The sequence below is a fragment of the Periophthalmus magnuspinnatus genome, chromosome 21 (genome assembly GCF_009829125.3).
Source record: "Periophthalmus magnuspinnatus isolate fPerMag1 chromosome 21, fPerMag1.2.pri, whole genome shotgun sequence".
In the NCBI taxonomy this organism is placed as follows: domain Eukaryota; kingdom Metazoa; phylum Chordata; class Actinopteri; order Gobiiformes; family Gobiidae; genus Periophthalmus; species Periophthalmus magnuspinnatus.
The window spans coordinates 27093984-27116201 of NC_047146.1; the positions used below are offsets into that span (position 1 = coordinate 27093984).

Consider the following 22218-nt stretch of genomic DNA (forward strand, 5'->3'; position numbering starts at 1 on the left):
GTGTTTGTGTTTAGTACAAAAAAAAAAAAATTAATAAAAAAAATATATATATATGATTTTTATCAGTTGCCAGTGCACTTCAGTCACTTTGCAAACGCATAAATTCAAATAACAAATGATAGAAACGTATACTTTTCTGTACTATTTTTTTTTTTTACCAGGGAGCAAATTAATCCACCATAGCATAGGAAAACATTGTCTCGAAGAATGCCACCAATGACACATCCTATTAAGACTACTAACATGCCTGGTTCCCTCACACATGCCTTGAAATAATTAAACTCAAATGTCTCATGGCTCGGCTTCCAGATCTGGCAGCCATGATAATTTTCTTGTTGATGTGGGATTTTCGGAGCTCTGTGTCCTCTATTTGTGCGTGGCGACCTAATTTTGTTTGAACGCTAGAGTCATGTTGTGTTTTATGGTGCTGGTGACTCTGTGCTGGCCGTGTACCCTATGGTGGGGTAAAATGTCTTTATTAGTGGTTTTTGGATCTTTATTCTGGTTAACTTATAAAAAATCAAGATGAGTGAAATCATATGGAGTTCATAAACAAGAGAGCTTTTTGTTAGGCTTTATATTGACTGGGTTTGAAAAGATTAAAGGCCATGACACACACAAGGAGGTTACGACAAAGCCAAATAGTGCTAGTAACTTTTATAAGACACTTTGAGAAGATGTGCTTGAGTGGAAAAACTTCAAATGAGAATCAAATGACACAAATTTCACTGTAATCTTAAATTTCGGCACTAAACATCATAGTGATTATGAACAAAAGCAACAGAAGGAAATGACAAAGAATGTGAACCTTATCAAAATGTCCAAGTCAGCATTTTCAAATTAAGAACTTTACAAGGGGCGACAGAAGCTCAGTTGGTAGAGTGTTGGCAGAGTGAATACTGTTGTCGTGTCCTTGGAAAAGACACTTAACTCACCTCAACCCGTGTCTGTGGGCACTGGAATGGGTGAGTAGTTCCATGATGTAAAGCGCTTTGAGTGCCTTGAAAGTAGAAAAGCAATATATAAAAATGTGACGATTTACCATTTTACCATTTCACAAAAAAAGTAAAATATAAACTTTTAACTGGACATGGCTAACATGCATGGGCTACATGTGCACAAATAGAGTAAGAAAAATAACTGTCAAAAAAGACATGAAAATAGGCTGCAGGTATTCCTCAAATGTAATGAAAATAAGATTTCAAAATTCTTTGAAATACTGGCTAGACAAAAGTAAAAAGTAATTGATTAGTAAAATAAAAAAAACCCAAAAACAAAAAAACAAACAAACAAAAAAAAAAAAAAAACAACAACATTGGGCCACCATGGTATGCCAACTGAATAAAAGTTTATGCTTCAATAACTCATCTCTGCATTCGTGTCAAGCGTTATGTCACTTAAAGCAAAGCAAAACACGTACTTCTGCGATCTCCTATCATCAAAACTTCATTCAAGTCACTGATGATGGATGCGGGAATACTGTTGAGCCGTTCCTCTGCTCTCTGTCCCGGCGCGTTCACGTCTCCCTGTAGTGTAGGGCTGTGGACAGAGCGTGTCTCCTTTTACCTTATCTTCACAGAGATCCGTATCCCGCAGGAGCAGCCACTTTGTTGCTTTTTAAATCATGTACAATAAGTGTACATTGTATCGGGGTTCTAGGTAGCAGAAACAAAACGGCAAAAGAAACGTTAGATAGAAATGACAACCAAAGGAAAAACAAAAAACAAAAAACAAAAAAAAAAACAGGGACAAAACATTTACTGAATTGTGTGTGTGTGTGTGTGTGTGGGGGGGGGGGGGGGGGGGGGGGGGACGCGCAAAGTGGGTTGGCAAAGCGCTAAGTGCACTCATTTAGGGAACTATCGGTGCGCACCGTAACATCACAAGTGAATCCGACTTTACTCTGTGCAGTCTGTCCCTTCTTATCTCTGTCCCACTCTCTTTCGGATGTAACTTATCCAAATCAGATATCCAGCGGAGATACAGTGTACGGATGCGTGACGTTTCCTTTGCAAACTTTGCGTAACTACTGTACGTGCCCCGTTCCAGTGAGTAAGTTGAGAGTTGATGAAACTTCTCCTGAATGAAAGCGCCTCTCACCACATCTGGACACGGAGTACAGCCGGATCTGTCAAGTCCAGCGGCAACTTTTACACGGACTTCACCTGTTTTTGACCGACGTTTAGTTTTACGCACAGCTCTGAGGAGGAATATCGGGCTCTTAATCTTTTCATCCACTTTGCAAAAACGTTTTTTAGTATTTTGTATTTATTAGCCCTCAACATGGGACTCTCGTGTATCACAGTTACGTGGATTTTGGTGATCATTTCTGTGTGGGATAAAAGGTAAGTGGCGCGCAACTGACCAAACTGTGCCAATAGCGTAGCAGTGGCAAGTTAACACGTGCATCGCACTCTAATGACTTAACTTAAAGAACAATAGAGCTTTTAAACAGTATTAAAAGCATTTACAGACCCAAATGCGGACAACGTTTTGCACTTGCATTCAATGTCCAATGTACGTTAAGAGGTTAAACGCAAAAACAAACTATCTTGGGAATCATTTGACTATTAATGCAATTTGCTAAATACATTGAATCCAGCCAGACGCTTTGTTTTTGTTTCTTAGAGAAGGCGTAATTGCATTGTAGATATAGGCCCAGTTAAAAATGGTTCTACACCTGCACACTGCAAGCGACTTTGAATTAGCTTAAGGTCTTTCAAGTCAGATCACAAGGCAGGTAAAGCACTGTAAAGTCTTGTAAAGTTGAAAGGCTGCTGCGCTATGCAAATCCATCTGCCGCAGCTGTGTGTGTTGTTATACACTGCTGGCTGCACACCTGGATCGCTGGGCACATGTCAGAAGCGGACTACAGTATGTGCAAAGAGGTGTGTGAGCTTGCCCGTAACTGTGCGTCCAACATGGCTTTACACAGACACTCACACGCAACCTATGTTTTAGCAATGAAGTAGTAATCAGCGATGACTGTACTTCGTTCTGCTTTATCTAGAAAAGTCCAGCACGTATAATACGATTGGTTTGCTTTTAGGTAGGCCTACAAACAGAAAGAACGTTGACGTGAAAGTAATGCACAATTTATTTATTTTTACCCCATTGATTTTTACTTGACAGGTAAGATTCTCTGCAACAACAATTGGAAAAGTGTAACTAATCGTGTTCTTTGTGCCACATGCTCCATAATATGTTTACCTTTTCAAGCGATTTACACTGCACAGTGCACCGTCACGCTCAGTCAACGAACAAATATAAGCACCCGTTAATAACAAATTTGCTTTCTAGGGGGAATTTAATGTTTTGAAAGCTATAGCCTCTTCTTTCATATGGCATGATAGTTGGGGTCAAAGTTATAGGAGTAGGAGCACTGGCAGTAAAATTTAGTGAACAAAGCAGAAAGCAAACGTCAAAATCTCAATGTAATTAATTCTTTCAGATTACAATTGATGATTAATTTTGATTCAACTTCAAAGCCAGCATGTTAAACCCTTCAACTATTCAAACTGTTTCAATGTAATGATCTATAAAATTTGTAATAACTTGGACCAAAATGGAAAGATGTCACAGAAAGAGGTTACCTGTGACATATCGGAGTTTGGTATGTTCATTGCACAAGTTCTGATCAAAATGACTCACTATGTGCAGCTTGTCAAGCAATTACAACGCCATGCATTATGTTTCTGAGGTTTCTTAAGAATCTAATCAGGGTTTTGTTCATTACTGTGGGAATCGTTTTTGGTGACACCCAAGGAGCATCATAATAAGAGACATTACCAGTATGTCTGTTTCAACATGTGTCAAAACAAAGGATGAAAATTGATTTACGATGTTGTTTATCTCGTAACTAACTAAACCTGCATGTCCTCTTTGCAGGGTAGACTCCAATGAAATCTTGGGCTTGAAAATCCCCAACATAGAGCCCATTTTGAACGCCAATACAGTATGTTTGACGTTGCCCGGATTGACGCGGCGCCAACTAGAGGTGTGTATGAGAAATCCGGATGTGACCGCATCAGCGATACAAGGGATTCAAATAGCCATCCATGAATGCCAACATCAGTTTAGAGGGCATCGCTGGAACTGCTCCAGTCTGGAAACAAGGAACAAAATACCATACGATAGCATAGTTTTCAAGAGAGGTGAGTGGAGTTTGGTCATAAACCAATTCAATGTAATGTCTTGGCAACTGTTAGTTAGTGGATTATATTATAAAAATAATACATAACACTTACGGTATACTGCACTTTTCAAAATACCTAAAGACCATTTACATAAGACATGAGCCAGTTACTTGGTTGGATGAATGTTTGGTCACTGATCTGAAGGTTGGCGGTTCAAATCCCGCTCTTGACGTAAACATTGAGCGGTCTGATCCGCTGGCCTACAGGTGGGCAGTGTGATTCCAGCTCCCACAGATGAATACTGCTCTTGTGTCCTTGGTCCAGACACTTTACCCACCTTGCCCTTAGTGTCTGCTTGCAATAATGCATGAATGTCTGTGTGAATGGGTGAGTGGTTCCTTGTTGTACAACCCCAATTCCAATGAAGTTAGGATGCTGTGTAAAACTAAAAAAAAAAAAAAATACAGAATACAATGATTTACAAATATTTTTCAACCTATACTGAACTGAATAAACTACAAAGACATGATATTTAATGTTCAAACTTTATTGTTTTTATGCAAATATTCCCTCATTTTCAGTTTGATGTTGAAAACATGAACGTGTTGCAAACATCAAATTGAAAATGAGGGAATATCTGCATAAGTGCTTTTCCACATTCACTCAAGGCACTAAAAGCGCTTTACAACTCCAATTCCAATGAAGTTGGGATGCTGTGTAAAACTTAAAAAAATACAGAATACAATGATTTGCAAATCCTTTTCAACCAACATTGAACTGAATAAACTACAAACACATGATAGTTAATGTTCAAACTGATAAACTTTATTGTTTTAATGCAAATATTCACTTATTTTCAATTTGATGTCTGCAACACATTCCAATAAAGCTGGGACAAAGGCAATAAAAGAATGGTAAAGTTGAGGATTGCTTAAAATACACCTGTTTGGAAAATTCCACAGGTGAATTGGAAACAGGTGAGTGTCATGATTGGGTAGAAAGGGAGCATCCCTGAAGGGCTCAGCCATTCACAAGCAAGACTGGGGCGAGGTTCACCACTTTGTGAACAACTGCGTGAGCAAAAAGTCCAACTGTCTAAGAACAACGTTTCTCAATGTACAATTGCAACAAATTTAAGGATTTCATCATCCATAATCCATAATATCATCAAAAGATTCAGCGAATCTAGAGAGATCTCTGCACGTAAGCGGCAAGGCCAAAAACCAACATTGAATGCCCATGACTGTATTAAAAACAGACATAAATGTGTAAAGGATATTACTGCATAGGCTCAGGAACACACTATACTGTCATTTAAAACAACAAATGTGTACACACCCTTTTTCATTTTTATATAAAAACTAAAAGTTAAAAAGTTAATAAATAAATAATATAAAATAATAATAATAATAATAATAATAATAATAAAAATCACACAAATCTTGAGTGAATAAATAAAAAAGAGCATCACATAATAAATAATAAAAAATATAATACATAAATAAAACAACAACAACAACAATAATAATAATAATAATAATAATAATAATAATAATAATAATAATAATAATAAAAACTGCAAGCAGTGATAAAGGCCCTCGCCACCCCTTGCGACCGCGGGGTACACGCCACCACAGAGATCTTGCCTTTCGTTCCCGCTTACATCGCCCCTCCCGCCAAAATCAGCGACTGAGTAATACTACTCCATTAATTCCAAAGAGACCATTTATGACATTGTCACGTCTGAACGGTTGGAAATAGAGGTATGTCTTCATTGGCTTTTTTCTTTAGTATGATGAGAGGAATATGTCTACCAAATTTCAATGGTCTATGACACAGTAATTATTTTTCATCCCTGTTAACCAAAACCCATGTATTTCAATGAGAAATGTCAGATGTTGCCATGGCAACACCTTTGAAAATAGAGGTATGTTCTCATTGGCTTTTTTGTTCAGTTTGCCAAGCCAATTGTCCATGCCGAATTTCAAATGTTTATGTCAAAGTAATTTTTTTGGTCCAATTCAAAAGTTCAAGGGGGCGCTGTGGAACAAAAAAAAAATTCTGATATATGTAAATTGTATATCATGTCGTACAGATCAAGATTTTAAACAAAATGTATATTAATGCCGGGAAATAGGACACTGCATGTGTGAGTTATGTGCACTTTAACATTTCAAAATATTGTTGTTTGTTTATTGGTGGCCACACCCACATTTTATGATGTAGAAAAATCGAAGACAGTTCACTATAATCCCACATGGGTCTAGTTCATTTTGACCAATTTGCAAGTTTCTTGAATGAAAATCCAAGGCGCAAAAGATCCAAATGTGAAACGTAAAATTTTGGAAAAATGGGGTTCCGCCCACAATGGCCGACTTCCTGTAGGGTTTAGGGTGGGGTCAAAATATAATTTTTTACTTGTCTTGACATGTTCTATGTTTGTACCAAGCTTCATTTGTCTACGATGAAAAAGGTCTCTCATTGACGTAATGCATTTTGGTTTTTGAGGTGGCGTTATTGAGTCATTTTGAAAGAATAATTTTTTTGAACATCAAAATAATAAATTTTTCACCAAACTTGAATTTTGGGTCCAATAAAATTGAGTTTTCGTTAACGTTCAGGAGGTCAAAAATTACTTCAAGTATAATAATAATAATAATGGAATTTTTTTTTCCACCCATTATCCATCCATCCATTTCCTTCCACTTATCCGGGGCCGGGTCGCGGGGGCAGCAGTCTAAGCAGGGACTCCCAGACTTTCCTCACCCCGGACACATCCTCCAGCTCCTCCGGTGGGACCCCAAGGTGTTCCCAGGCCAGCCGAGAGACATAGTCCCTCCAGCGTGTCCTGGGTCTTCCCCGGGGTCTCCTCCCGGTGGGACATGCCCAGAACACCTCCCTAGGGAGGCGTCCAGGAGGCATCCTGAGCAGATGCCCGAGCCACCTCAGCTGGTTCCTCTCAACGTGTAGGAGCAGCGGCTCTACTCCGAGCTCCTCCCGTGGGACCGAGCTCCTCACCCTATCCCTAAGGGTGCGCCCGGCCACTCTGCCGAGGAAACCCATTTCAGCCGCTTGTATCCGCGATCTTGTCCTTTCGGTCATTACCCAGAGCTCATGACCATAGGTGAGGGTAGGAACGTAGATCGACCGGTAAATCGAGAGCTTCGCCTTCCAGCTCAGCTCCTTCTTTACCACAACGGACCGATACAGCGACCGCATCACTGCAGACGCTGCACCGATCCGCCTGTCAATCTCCCGCTCCATCCTTCCCTCACTCGTGAACAAGACCCCGAGATACTTGAACTCCTCCACTTGGGGCAGAGACTCACCACCCACCCGGAGAGAGCAAACCACCTTTTCCAGTCGAGAACCATGGCCTCGGATTTGGAGGAGCTGATTCTCATCCCAGCCGCTTCACACTCGGCTGCAAACCGCCCCAGTGCCTGCTGCAGGTCCTGGCTCGAAGAAGCCATCAGGAAAACATCATCTGCAAACAGCAGAGATGAAATCCTGTGGTTCCCAAACCAGGCCCCCTCCGGCCCCTGGCTGCGCCTAGAAATTCTGTCCATAAATATAATGAACAGAACCGGTGACAAAGGGCAGCCCTGGCGGAGTCCAACATGCACCGGGAACAGGTCTGACTTACTGCCGGCAATGCGAACACAGCTCCTGCTCCGGTCATACAGGGACCGGACAGCCCTTAGCAAAGAGCCCCGGACCCCATACTCCCAGAGCACCCCCCAAAGGACACCACGAGGGACACGGTCGAATGCCTTCTCCAGATCCACAAAACACATGTGGACTGGTTGGGCATACTCCCATGAGCCCTCGAGGACCCGATGGAAAGTATAGAGCTGGTCCAGTGTTCCACGACCGGGACGAAAACCACACTGCTCCTCCTGAATCCGAGGTTCGACTATCGGTCGGATTCTCCTCTCTAAGGTCTATACCCTGGAATAGACCTTACCGGGAAGGCTGAGGAGTGTGATTCCCCTGTAATTGGAACACACCCTCCGGTCCCCCTTCTTATACAGAGGGACCACCACCCCGGTCTGCCATTCCACAGGTACTGTCCCCGACCGCCACGCGATGTTGCAGAGACGTGTCAGCCAAGACAGCCCCACAACATCCAGAGACTTGAGGTACTCAGGACGGATCTCGTCCACCCCCGGAGCCTTGCCACCGAGGAGCTTGCCAACCACCTCAGTGACTTCAGCCAGGGTGATGGACGAGTCTGCCTCTGGGTCCCCAGTTTCTGCTTCCTCCTCGGAAGACGTGACAGTGGGATTGAGGAGATCCTCAAAGTATTCCTTCCACCGCCCGACAACATCCCCAGTCGAGGTCAGCAGCTCTCCACCCGCACTGTAAACAGTGTTGGTGAAGCACTGCTTCCCCCTCCTGAGGCGTCGGACGGTTTGCCAGAATCTCTTTGAGGCCATCCGATAGTCCTCCTCTATGGCCTCCCCGAACTCCTCCCAACCCCGAGTTTTTGCCTCTGTAACTGCCCGAGCCACGGCACGCTTGGCCCGCCGGTACTCATCAGCTGCCTCAGGAGTCCCACGAGCCAACAAGGCTCGATAGGACTCCTTCTTCAGCTTGACAGCATCCCTTACTTCCGGTGTCCACCACCGGGTTTGGGGCACCACAGACCTTACGACCACAGCTACGAGCAGCCGCATCGACAATAGAGGTGGAGAACATGGCCCACTCTGAGTCCATGTCTCCAACCTCCCCCGGGATCAGGGAGAAGCTCTCCCGGAGGTGGGAGTTGAAGACCCCCCCGACAGAGGGCTCCGCCAGACGTTCCCAGCAGACCCTCACGATGCGCTTGGGCCTGCCAGGTCTGTCCGGCTTCCTCCTCCGCCAGCGGATCCAACTCACCACCAGGTGGTGATCAGTTGACAGCTCAGCCCCTCTCTTCACCCGAGTGTCCAAGACACACGGTCGAAGGTCAGATGACACGACAACAAAGTCGATCATCGACCTCCGACCTAGAGTGTCCTGGTGCCACGTGCACCGATGGACACCCTTGTGCTCGAACATGGTGTTTGTTATGGACAAGCTGTGACTAGCACAGAAGTCCAATAACAAAACACCGCTCGGGTTCAGATCGGGGAGGCCGTTCCTCCCAATCACGCCCCTCCAAGTGTCACTGTCGTTACCCACATGGGCGTTGAAGTCCCCCAGGAGAACAACGGAGTCCCCGGTTGGTGCACTGTCTAGTACCCCTCCCAGAGACTCCAAGAAGGCCGGGTACTCTGCACTGCTGTTTGGCCCGTAGGCCGACACAACAGTGAGAGACCTGTCCCTGACCCGAAGGCGCAGGGACGCGACCCTCTCGTTCACCGGAGTGAACCCCAACACGCAGCGGCTGAGCTGTGGGGCAATAAGCAAGCCCACCTCAGCTCGCCGCCGCTCCCCGCGGGCAACGCCAGAGAAATGGAGAGTCCAACCCCTCTCAAGAAGTTGGGTTCCAGAGCCCAAGCTGTGCGTGGAGGTGAGGCCGACTATATCTAGCCGGTAACGCTCAACCTCCCGCACAAGCTCAGGCTCCTTCCCCCCCAGCGAGGTGACATTCCACTTCCACCCATTATTTTTCTCCTAAACCATAACAGCTACAGTCATGTGACTTTCTCACATTGTGCCCCATCACAAATAAGGCCCCTGTGAATTTTTTCACAAGTCCACAACAAATCGTTTGTCTACTAGGAATTTTTGAAAATGAAATTTCAAGAGGGCGCTAGACAGCCATTTTGTGACAGAGCGACTTCATTTGCATATCATTGTGTTCAGCTCACAAATGTGCGTAAACGCTGTATTAGCGTTTTCCTAACAAAAAATGTGTGAAAGAGAAATATTTTTTTGAAATATTCCAAAAATTGCGATTTTGTTGAAAATTCACCCTGACCACACCCAAAGTCATAATCAAAATGTAATTGATAATCTTTGATCACACATGGGTTTAGAGGGATTTGGCTAAATTTTAAGTGTTTGTGATGAAAACTGTGCGAGAAAATGTCCTGAATGCGAGGGTGTGCACTTTTGTCATTCCCGGGTTTGATCCAATATGGCCGACTTCCTGTACATTTTAGGGTGGGGCCATAATATCATTTTTGTCATGTCCCGACATGTACTATTTTTTTGCTGTGAGTTTCAGATTTTTACGTTGACTTTTTTCCGAGTCGGGCTCCCATTGGCCCCATGAAAATCAAAGTTTGAGGTGGCGCTACCGAGTCGTCTTTCGTTATTTTTTCTCGGGGTCTTTTGTGACAATTAGAGCTCGTTGAGTTCTAATTTTTGACCACTCACTGCCATGTCGGGGCGTGTTTACTACTTGATTTTTGCCATTTTCCGGGTTTCGGACGTGGTTTTAATGAGTCCCTCGCTGGGACGTTGTCCCAGGCTCAGGACTAATAATAATAATATTAATAAGGGGGGGCTTTTCAAAACGTCATTAAATCGTTACTTACGATTACTTACCACTTATTATAAAATTTGTTTACAATACCCTTCTTCGAATATCTAATCTCCTCCACTTTCAAAAAGGACATAACCTCATTAATTCATTGAGTGCTGGATGGCCAAAACCTGTAGCTGTAATGTTGAATACCAAGGGAAGTCTTCTGGAAGACCAAAGATGGCCACATACAAAGGAACATCAATTGTTCTTGACAGCACTCTGGACATGGCATCAAAATAAACCCGCCAGAAGGTTGTAAGGGCTGGGCAAGAAAAAAACATGAGTGAGGTTAGAAGGTGATCGATCCACCACACCTATCACAAATATTCACCACAGAGGGAAAAATTTGTGCAAGTTTTGTTTTTGAGTAATGACACCTAAACAGAACTTTAAACTGTATCATTGTCAAACAGGCACAAAAGGTACTCTTATGAATAGATTGCAATACAGAGTCCCACCAGTGTTTGTCAAAAACAGTACTGAATGGTGGTTTTGAAGAGATGAGTTAGACAAGAGTATTTTATACAAGTTAAAATTTTGTCCCAGTAGTTTATAATTGCGTGGAAGAAAGAGCTTTTGGATAAGGATTGATTTGTTGTAATGGTTAAGAATGGTTTAGCGCAGCTCCAAAACTGCTACTCTTTTTCAGTTGTCTGGCAAATCTAGAATGATATCTCTGTATTTTTATACAGATTTTTATCAGTCCAGTCTTCACGCCCTCTCTTGCCCAGTCAAACATGGTTGTGCAATTAGATTCATTTTTTTCAGTGATGACTGTTAATCGAAGGAGCTCACAGGTCACCTATGATTTACAAATAAAATAAAATGTGTCTCTCCTCTCCTTACCAGAGTTTGGTGCTTTGCTCATTGATTCTGCAGAAATCCACAATGTTTTCAGCCCGCCTGTAATAATTTTTCCTTTATTTTTTTTTTCTGATAATTGTAAAATATAAAGCTGACTACTTTGTGGATTTCGCCTATTGCGCGTTATTTTTTAGAATGTAACCCCTGCGATAAACAAGAGACCACTGTATCTCAAAATCACAACAGCAGTCACCTCAGGGCTTAGCAAAAAAGCTAGAAAATCAAAAATCTTTTGTCAATAATAAACAAGAAGATTAACCAACATTCAAATACAGACAGACAAGCAAATAGATAACTGTCTTAGAGCATCCCCTGTCCTTAGACCCTCATTTGTGGCAAGGATAAACTCAAAAACAAAACTCAAAATGTGGATGTTTGGAAGTGAAATGTTATACTATTTTGACCACAAATCAATCATTCAGTGCATATTTAATTAAGCATAATCGTATCAAACTTTAAAGATTATAGAAGTAATTCGAATTTGGAGCTAGGCCATAAAAGTGGGTGGAGGCTGTTGATTGCTTTTAACATTGTGAGAATGACAGCATGGCCTTTTTCATCTCATTATAGAGTATATTACACAATCTCTAGATCTCAATAGATGGCTACGAACACTTTTACCTTTGAATAAGAGATAACCATATAGAAATAAGAAAGAAAAAAGTTTAAGTAGCGTTAAATTGTCTTGTTTCCAAGGCATATATTTTAAAAGTGGAAGATATAGATATAGATAGATAGATTAAAAGGTGATGTTTTTGCATTGGCTTGTTGTAAATTGTTTATTTCTCAAGCATGTCTGTAATAAGTGGTATTTTGGAGAAAGGAAGAAATCTTATTATTTATTTATTTATTTTTTGGTGATCAAAGCATTGTACTATTTCACTATATATTTACCATTGTGAAATATATGGCTGATGCATTGGCACAGTCTAGCCTCTATGAAGTTATTACAGGCAAGCAGTATTAGAATTGTGTGCTCACTGCGGGTGACAAGTTTAGCCTTTAAATAGGCCTATGATCAGCTATAGTCTTTGATAAAACTGCTTAAAAGAAAAGGTCTTCTGGGGATTAGCCATCACAAAGAAACAGTCCATACAGGCGCTACATAAAACACAACTCAATATTTGTAAAGAAGATATAATTTTTCGAAACTATTATTTCACCTCAGGAATGGGCCTCTCTCCATATGGCTAGCCTATCTGTAGTGACTAACATTGGTATCTATTTTCTCAAAACCTTACAATATAATCCTCAATGGAGCATACAAAAGACCAGGTAGTTTCAAAAGCAGTTAGTCACCTCAAGATTACCAAAGCTTGAGAATATCAGTTTTCTATGTTGCTTTGTGATGCTGTGAGTCAAACCACAAAAGGATGAAAGCGGATCTGTGGAGCTGGGAAGCCCTCAAACAGACTCATCCACGGCTAGTGACTGGAAAAAGGCATCAATTTCTTAGTAGCTGTGAGCACCTCGACAACAGTATACAGACAGTGGTTTGAGTGTCCAAAATTGTTGGCTTGGTTTCAGAACATTAGTTGCAAAAGTAAGCATAAGCAGTGATGGTAAAATGCTTACTGAGACTTAAAAGTGCTCTGTGTAACTATTTGATGGAGGGAAGGGCCCACCACGTGCTTGCCCCCTGGAGATGTTGGTTTGTCTGTGATGTTCCACAGTCTGGCTTTAAGCTTATTTATCTCCATGGAGACAAACAGGTGTAGCCACCAGGCCAAGTTACAGGCCAGAGGGCGGCATCCCCTGTTTTGCAAGGTTTCTTTGAAAAATATAAACATCCATAATAGTGTAAATGCTATAGGTATATTTTATGGCGTACTGTGGAACATTACAGGCATTACATCAACATCTCCATAGCAGGTAGCTTATCTTCCACCAGAAATTTTACACAGTGCACCTTTAATGAGGATTTGGCTAAGGATGTTGTATAAGCATGTTGATATTAATGTGAACCCATATTTTTAATGGAAATAAGTCGAGAGGAGAGGTAAAAGACTTTCTGTAAACTTATTCCTGGTGAACTTTCACTTGAATGGCAAATTACATTTTTCAATATACCAATGCCTTTCCCATTCAGCTGGATGATCTAACAAAATGCACAGAATGTCTTTTAGTGTTTTTTTTTTTTTTTTTTTTTTTTTTTGCATGTTTTGTATGGTCCTTAGCTTTCTTATGTTCATTATTTCTCACTACAATTGATGTATTATGCTCACGACTCAAGTGAATGTGTTTTTCCCCCTGGCTGGCGGTCTAAGCTTGCCTTGTTGCTCTTCCAGCTAATTGGGTGTTTTCTGTTTGAGACAATGGTCGTGTCTATAGTGTGGAAATCCCCATCGTAACTTATAAATGCATTATCTTTTTATAGCCTTATAATTTATGCTCTGCTTGATCTGAAAACATTTAGTCTGAATGCGCCACATTGATTGACCTTTGCTACTGTACATGCTGCTACACTTTCCCTGCTCCTGACTCATTCAAAAGCTGTTTGTCATTATCTCATGGAAATCTGTTGCTTTTTCGTCTGGCGTCCCTGGTTCGCCTCGGGTGCAGAAACTCCACAGCATCTGACATAAACACAGTCTTTAAAAGTGGGTGATTGATCTGATGCATGCTAATAGCATTTGTTTCAATATTGCTAAAGACTGATCCGAGTTGAATGTCTTGCAAACCTAGTTGCGTAACTGCATCCAGATACTACACTGCCAGCTGAGTTTGAATAAGGGAGAGATTAAAGAGATTACATGTTAGGAAAGATCACTGAATAAACTTTTTCTGGTAACCTCAAATTGGCATACATGTACTCATTGACAAGTTGTTTATCCATAGTAAACCTTTATAAATTACAGTACTATTACTGTTGTACCAGAAGAGGCAACTGCATGAAGGAAAGAGCAAGGGGTTATGAAATTACGGTATATATAAAAAAATTTTGTGCTCAGAAATTATTGTTTCAACTGTCTTTTTTTTCAGAAATTGTTAATAAAAAATATAAAATAGTTTTGAAGTACTACCACATGAAAAAAGTGAAAGATGAAAGATGAAAAAACTGTATCCATAAAAAGTGGGTCAAAGTAAAATATATTGATGACACTTGGGCACTTTTCTAAAACTTTGCAAAATGATAAAGTTGCATTTGGCTATATATATATATATATATATATATATATATATATATATATAATATATATATATATATATATATATATATATATATATATATATAATGACCGTAACCTTTTCTTAGTGCATTAAGCATTTATTAACCTACATATAAAACTCCACTTAATTGACACCTATTGATTGATGAGAGAAGAAGAAGATGCTCCCTCAGTACTTGCATCTATCTGTTCTTTCCTCTCCAAATGCTTTTACTCTTATTGCCAGAGCCAGTTCTTGTGAATTCGCTCACAGCACTTTCCCAACTCTCAAAAGCATAAACCTGTTTAGTGGGTTTCTGAAACACAAAGTGACAGTTTCCTTTCAATCTTTAATTCATTTTGCCACTTCCTCTGCCATCAGTTCATCCGGGCGTGGCACACGCAGTGAATTATTTCTTACATTGATCTGTTCCCGGTCTTCAGGGGCTCTGTGTGTGTCGCGGAGCCACGACTCAGAGCCAAAGACAGGAGCTAAAACTGTACTGGTCCTGGGGGTCAAGGTGTAGCAAAGAAAGAGAGCACTGACTACTGAGCACTGCTAGTAATTCAGATACATGAAGTAAAAGTACTTTCAGTAATAATTCAAATTATTAAAAATACCGGCAAGAACCACCAACTAATACTTCAACAGCTATCTTTCCCTCTTTCTAATTCTAGTAAAACCATTACTTTTACTTTACTACTACTACAACTACCACTATTGATAGCACTAGTATTAGGGTTTCTTTTTTGGATTGACAGTGGCTCATTCATTACCATGAAGGTTAGTGGTTTGATCGTTTTTATCGTGTAACATGTTCATACTGAGAGTATATCCCTGGGCAAGACATTTCACCTATCAGCTAAGTATGGATTTGTTTGTATAACTGCAATTGGTGGTTGTCTCAGAGGCTGATGGTGCAGATTGGCAGCCATGTTCCCAAAAACTGTTTTTGTGAGTCATTCATCACTTTGTTAGTGGATGCATGCTATAAAGTGGATGTAGGCATTCTCTTGATAATAAATCTAACTATCAGTTTTGTTTTGAATTAGAAAAAGTTAAAAGTGCACTATGCACAGAATAGGTTTTCTGGTGGGGAGTCCACCACCTGTTTGTCTCCATGGAGTTCTTAATGCTTTGCTTAATCCACAGTATGTCATACATGTATTCATTGAAAAAAAAAAAAAAACAACCCAAAAAAACGAATGTAGTCAAATACATAGACTCCAATACCAGTATGAGGTGCGCAAAGTGAAAGTCCTTATATCATTCAATTGCTACCATAGACTATATATAAATGGCTAAACTGCTAGCCACCACATTCCAAATAGGAAGTGAGTATGGGTGTGCTTCTGGCTCCATCGGCTACAGTTGACTTTCTACTGAAAAACTGTCACTCCTCTCTCTGAAACTGCTACTGTCAGGCTTGTAATTTTGGTCTTAAAAGATTCATATTAACCTACATTACACAGTCCTGGTGACAAATCAAGATCCTAAAATTATTAACAGACCAATGAGGCACCGTCTTTCTCAGAGGTCCCAACTGCAGGTGGTAGCAACAGATTTGATTGGCAGCGTTGCTTAACACCCGTTCCCTGCTAAACCAGCGGTATAGACGTTACCTTCAACAGCAGGAGGGACGTTACCTTCAACAGCCTCACTCTGGATCGGCTCTTTAGTTGCCATGATACTTGCAGTCAGAATTCAAATATAGAACTTGGCTCCATAGCTGCTAGCCTCGATGAGCTTCATTTGGCTTGAGACGCTGTGGGTGACGACACAGTCCCTTAGTCTACTTCTTTACACAGACTATGTATGCTACCAAAACAACATACCATGTATTTACTTTCAACTGAAAATAAGGAAGCAACATCAAACAGGCTAACAAGGCCAGGCTTGGTTAATAGTTGTTGTTTTTTTTTTTACTCTAAAACCAGGCTCGAGTCTACAGAGGTGCATTGCAACCTCATTTCAGATAAACTAATGCCACGTAATGGAAGTGTATTATGTTTGCACCCCTTTGAAACTCTAATGCACCCTCAATCAGTTTGGTCTGCACCCAAGCCTGTCCAAAACGCAGTCTAAATCATTTCCCCTTCGAGCAGAGCACTATAAAGTCCTGAGTGGTTTCTTTTCATGTTTTCTTTACAAGTTTCCATTATAATCTCCAGTGCAGTAGCAGTAGTAGCAACCAGTGGAGGCCAATGTAAAAGTATCACAGTAATACACAGACAGTGAGCTCAGAGGCGACAATAAACAACAAACAGGCCCCACTTCATCAACACACATTCCACATTCAGACAGATAATTTTCCCAGAGGAATTTATTATTCTGTTTTAACAAGTCAATAAAATCTATCAAATGCATGCATGTTTACTGGAATATAGGTCTGGTATGACATAGTGGTAGTGTTGTACTGAACACTGTGGTTGCAAGTGCAAGCATCGAAATTCAAAAGAAAATGTTGTAAGTGAAGACATAGACATAAAATTAGAAGTTGGTTCAACTTTGTACACAATGTATTTCTATAATTCAGTTGTATCTGTTTTTTGCTTACTGTTCAACAGAATTTAAGTGATTTAACATTTACTATACGTCTACAACAACTACTACTATTAATACTAATACTATTACTATTACTACTACTTCTACTACTACTACAGCTACTACTAAGGTAATGTATTCCCCACTGCAGATGTAGGGAAAGGGGCAATGACTACTGAGTACTGCTAGTAGTTCAGATACACAAAAGTACTTTCAGTAATAATTTCAAATATTAAAACAAATGGAAAGTGCACTTGAGAAAAAGTGGCAAGAACCACAAATTATCTCAAATTAATAATAATTAATATTATAATAATAGAACTAATGGCTATAGTTCTTATTGTGGATTGACAGTGGCTCATTGATTACCAAGTTAGTGGTTTGATCCCATTACAGTTTAACATGTGCATACTTGTCTTCTTATGCAGCTACAACTACTACTACTACTACTAAGGTAAGATATACTACACTGCCCACATAGGGAAATTTGTCATCTGCATTTGATCCATCCGTCAATGCCGCTGGCGTAACCTGCCAGAAGCAGTGGGTGTCACAGTGCAGCCTGAGACCCATCTCCAGATCTTGTGCTAGGCATGATCAGGACTGCCTTAGCTAGAGGATTTTCCCTATTGATTACTACTTGTACTTTTATCTACCAAAGATTATCAATGCAATTTCATATCCACTTTCCCAGTCAAAACACAATCACACCTCATTTTGAGATCTTAAATTAAATACTTGAGTAAACATAAAAAGTTGCAAAACTAGTTTTATTTTAAATACTTAATGCATCCCTCGGTTAAACCTACTTTTCCAAATACAGTGCATTTACGTTACCATAGGCTGGCAAACAACTACCTCTATCTAAACTGTAGTTAGTGGTGTATAGTTGTGCTCATTACACATGTTATATATGTTTAAATGACTCTTAATGAGGATGATGTGTGAGTGTTTAAGGCAAATTTAAGTCATTATAGAGCAAAGACAGCGTGAAATGAAAACAGATTATTGAAGTCAAAGTATACTTGACTAGTGATTTAGGCTTAGGTAAGATCTTCTGGACATTTACAATTATTTAAATGCCATGAGAAACGCCAAATCTGTTATGAATATGTATGAAAGGTGCTATACAAATAAAGTCTGACTGATTTAGTTATCTGAGGGACATGATTCAAAACAAATCAGATTTTGCTGTTTACTTGTCATTGTAATGTACAGGTTTCAAGGGAGGTTATGTGGACTCTGTTTTTTGCAATCAAGACGTTTCGGCTCCCATCCAGAAACCATTTTCAACTGATGGAACTGGCTTGAAACACTAGGAAATTGATCGCAAAAACAAAGGCCACATGACCACCGAACCACTCCTGGACGAACAAAGGATTATTTGTCATTTTAATCTTCTCACTTTAAAAATCTGTAACTACCGTCACTCATGCATACACTGACAACAAACAAGACAAGTTAGTCATTCACAAGTATACCTTTTCAACTGTATGGATATTGTATGGTAAGATATTGCATTGGATAAGTATAAGGGCATGTCAACTCTACTCAGAGGTTAAAGATCCTATATTACACAAAACTCTTGAGCTTTAAGCCATGTTATAATGTTGTTACCCCAAAAAAACATACCTGGAGTTGTGTTTTGTTTCATTCACACATGTTTGAGTAACCCTTTATTATTAGTCTGTCTACATCTCTAGTTCAAAATGCTCTGATCCATCTTGTGATGTCATGTAGTGGCAGTTTTCAAGTTAACAGCTATCTTTTAGCTGAAGGTAACAGCTGATCCAAATGATTCTAGTGAAGGTGTATGGAGTTTAAAAACACAGTGGAGTAGGTGAAACAGAGTGTTTCTCTTGAGAGAAGAACTCAGCCTAGAACTCAGTTTGTGTGTTAAACATGTGAATGAACAAAACACAACTCCAGGTATGTCTGTGACGAGGAACCATTATAACATAGATCAGAAAATAGTGTAATATGGGCCCTTTAAGATTAAAGTAGGTTGTCTTAGTAGGAAAGTTTAAATATCTGTAGCTATCTACTACTATCTACTGCTACTATCTAGCTGTCTATACTAGTGCATACATGTGATAACTGCTTGTATAACTTCCTGTTCACAAACTCCTTGGAGACAGAATGAACACGTGTTGGAACATTTAATGAGTTTAGTCTTAGATGGTTTCCCCCTGGTTTTATGGACTTGGTTGTGTCTATATTACAATGCCGTGGCATCAAATAGCTGTGGTTGTTTGTCCTCTTTGTCACTATTCTTATGAAACAGCTTTTTTTTTTATGCACATTTCCCAGCAAAACGATTACGTGGTTTATAAAGCTTTATTACAACAGTTTAAACATGTCTCCAGCTGTTTTATATGAGTTTTATAGTTGTTTACTTCTATTGGCATATCAGGAAGAGGCCAATGAGAATGTGAGTATGTGTGTTAAAACAACAAAATGAGAATATTAACAACATGAGAGTGGGTGCTAAAGTAAGATGAATTTAATAATAAGGTTTAATTTTTTATGTATTTAAGCCTGCTCGTCTTCCTGTATGGTTCTAGTATCAACGCAGGTCTGACCAACTTAACCTGCTGGCCTCACCTGCTTATCTCCGTGGAGATAGATAGGTTTACTGCCATACTGTCTAATATTCCAGAAAAAAGCAACAACTCCATGGAGTCAAGGATGTTGTAGACCCTCTATCAAAAAAGTTACATAGTGCATCTTTAATACAAAAATGTGATTGGAGTAAATTTGCAAAACATACATCTTCACTTGTAAACATGCCAAACAACAGTATATTAACACTCTTAAATTACAGTGAGACTTTGTACAGTTTGTTGAATTATTTGCTATTAAATAGTGCATGCTTTATATTGTTTTTTTATTCATTGGAACACACCTTGAGTGCTGTAAATGGCTCTATAAATAAAGATTGATTATTATTTCTTTTTCACAGGTTTCAAGGAGAGTGCTTTTGCTTACGCCATCGCCGCAGCAGGAGTGGTCCATGCCGTGGCCAATGCTTGCTCTATGGGCAAATTGAAAGCATGCGGTTGTGATGCTAAACGCCGTGGAGACGAAGAGGCTTTCCGACTTAAACTTCACAGGCTGCAGATAGAAGCCATTCACAGAGGGAAGGGGATGGTGCACGGGGTGATGGAGCACTTTCCCACAGAGCTGCCCAGTGCCCAGGATTCGTGGGAATGGGGCGGATGTAGTCCCGACGTGGAATTCGGAGAGAAGTTTTCAAGAGATTTCCTGGATTCGCGAGAGACATACAAAGATATCCACGCAAGGATGAGGCTGCATAATAACAGAGTGGGCAGACAGGTAGGTCAAACTGTATATGCTGTGTTGATGATGGATACTTTATATGTCTTAACTAAAGTTCATTTAAACTACACATTTAAACATTTAAAACTGTACTATGTAACTTTTCTGTTGGGGGATCTGCCACCTGCATGTCCCATGGTGATGTTTTGTGCTTTTGTGGAATGTTTCATGATATGGCATTAAACTTCTCCATGGTGTCAAGTTTGTGACATCACCAGGCCAAGTTACAATTCAATGTTCAAAGTTAAGTTAAAATCATTAAGTTATGAGGAACACTGCATTAAATGTGCAGTATGTAACTTGTTTGGAGCAGGATACGTCACCTGCTTGTCTCTATGGAGATGTGACCATTACCATAGTATGGCATTAAACCTATATACCTCCAGGAAGACAAGCATGTGATGCCACCAAGCAACAAGTTACAGGTCAGGTCTGTGGCGAGTAGATCAGTGAATAATTTAATGCGTAACATTTTAGTCAAAACAATAACATTTCTTCTAGATAAGTTTCCTGGCGCATCTTTAATTTTAGCAGAACACAAAACATCAGTACACCTTTTTATTGTGAGTAATTTAGCTAAAGGTGGGATCATGTCAAGACAAAGCACTTAAAGTCAAATTTGTGCATCTAATTTACCTATAGCCAATCTATTAGAGTGGCTTGAGTGTTGACCAGTGCACTTAAAAAGGTCATTATCCAGGCTGAAATCACCTTTTGCCTGAAGTGGTTGGAATCGGCCCCTTGAGGGTATAGTATAAATAATCAAGTAGCTATGGAAAATGTGAATTATTAATTGATTGGATCCAGATTAAACTTTATTGCAAAGATCTATTTAAAGAAGACCTATTGAAAACAAATTGGAGAATGAAGTAAGTAGAGAGCAGTGGGCGTAGCCGATGCTGGTGAAAAAGGGGGTTGATCGGCAATATGGTGTCTTGAAAATAAGTCATTAAACATTGCTCAAACATGCATGAATCACTCCAAATACAGCTTTGGATGGGTAAATTGTGAATGGCAAAAACTATAATATGATTAAAATCTCTGAAAAGTACATTTTACAAAGCTGTGATTTGTTTCCTTCATTATTTTGGCTCACCTCCCTCTTCGGGGCTTTCCAGACAAAAGCGGCATGAAATACTAACTAGTCCAGTTTACCCCTACATGACTCATTTTGATTGCTCAATTTTTCCTGCCATAATTTATCCTTTTGTGCATCCAAAAATGTGTTGTTTATATAATTGGTGCTATATTAGTACAACTTTAGGGACAATACTTGACCACTTGGCGTTCCAAGGGCCTGCCTGGAGACTGGATACAAAGATCCGCTCGTTAAATTACACACGCGTAATTGCGTAATTTTACGCAGCAGTTTTGCATTTTAAACATGACGAAACGGACAAAACAAAGGAAGTACGCAACCGAGGACACTGTGGATGTTTGTACAAGTTAAACTAGAGGCCGGAGCGGTTCGTGGAACCGAGTGAAGATCTCATGGTGGACTCAGGAGTAGGGGGACCTTATGTTTTGATGGACTGGATGCTGTTCCTGATCGGTAAGCGTGGTTTATTCTGCTATTGACTTAATTGTGGGTCAAATGTGTATCATGTGTAATCATTAGCATTAGCTAATACCAATCTCACTTTCGAAACAGGCAGCGGTTGTAGCACCCCCCGATGGCAGGCAAATTGTGAGCAGTGAACTCATTCTAGCGCCCTGGAACGGACA

General features: G+C 40.3%; 1 protein-coding gene across 1 annotated transcript in view; it reads left to right on the forward strand.

Moving 5' to 3' along the window:
* Positions 1 to 1898: 1898 nt before the first annotated feature.
* The window catches only part of wnt10a (wingless-type MMTV integration site family, member 10a), a 51012-nt gene continuing 30692 nt past the window's right edge, over positions 1899 to 22218 (forward strand). Inside the window, 3 exon segments of the mRNA XM_055230764.1 lie at positions 1899 to 2345; positions 3889 to 4154; positions 20117 to 20490. Of these exon segments, the coding sequence (XP_055086739.1) occupies positions 2284 to 2345; positions 3889 to 4154; positions 20117 to 20490 (702 nt within the window). The 5' untranslated portion in view covers positions 1899 to 2283.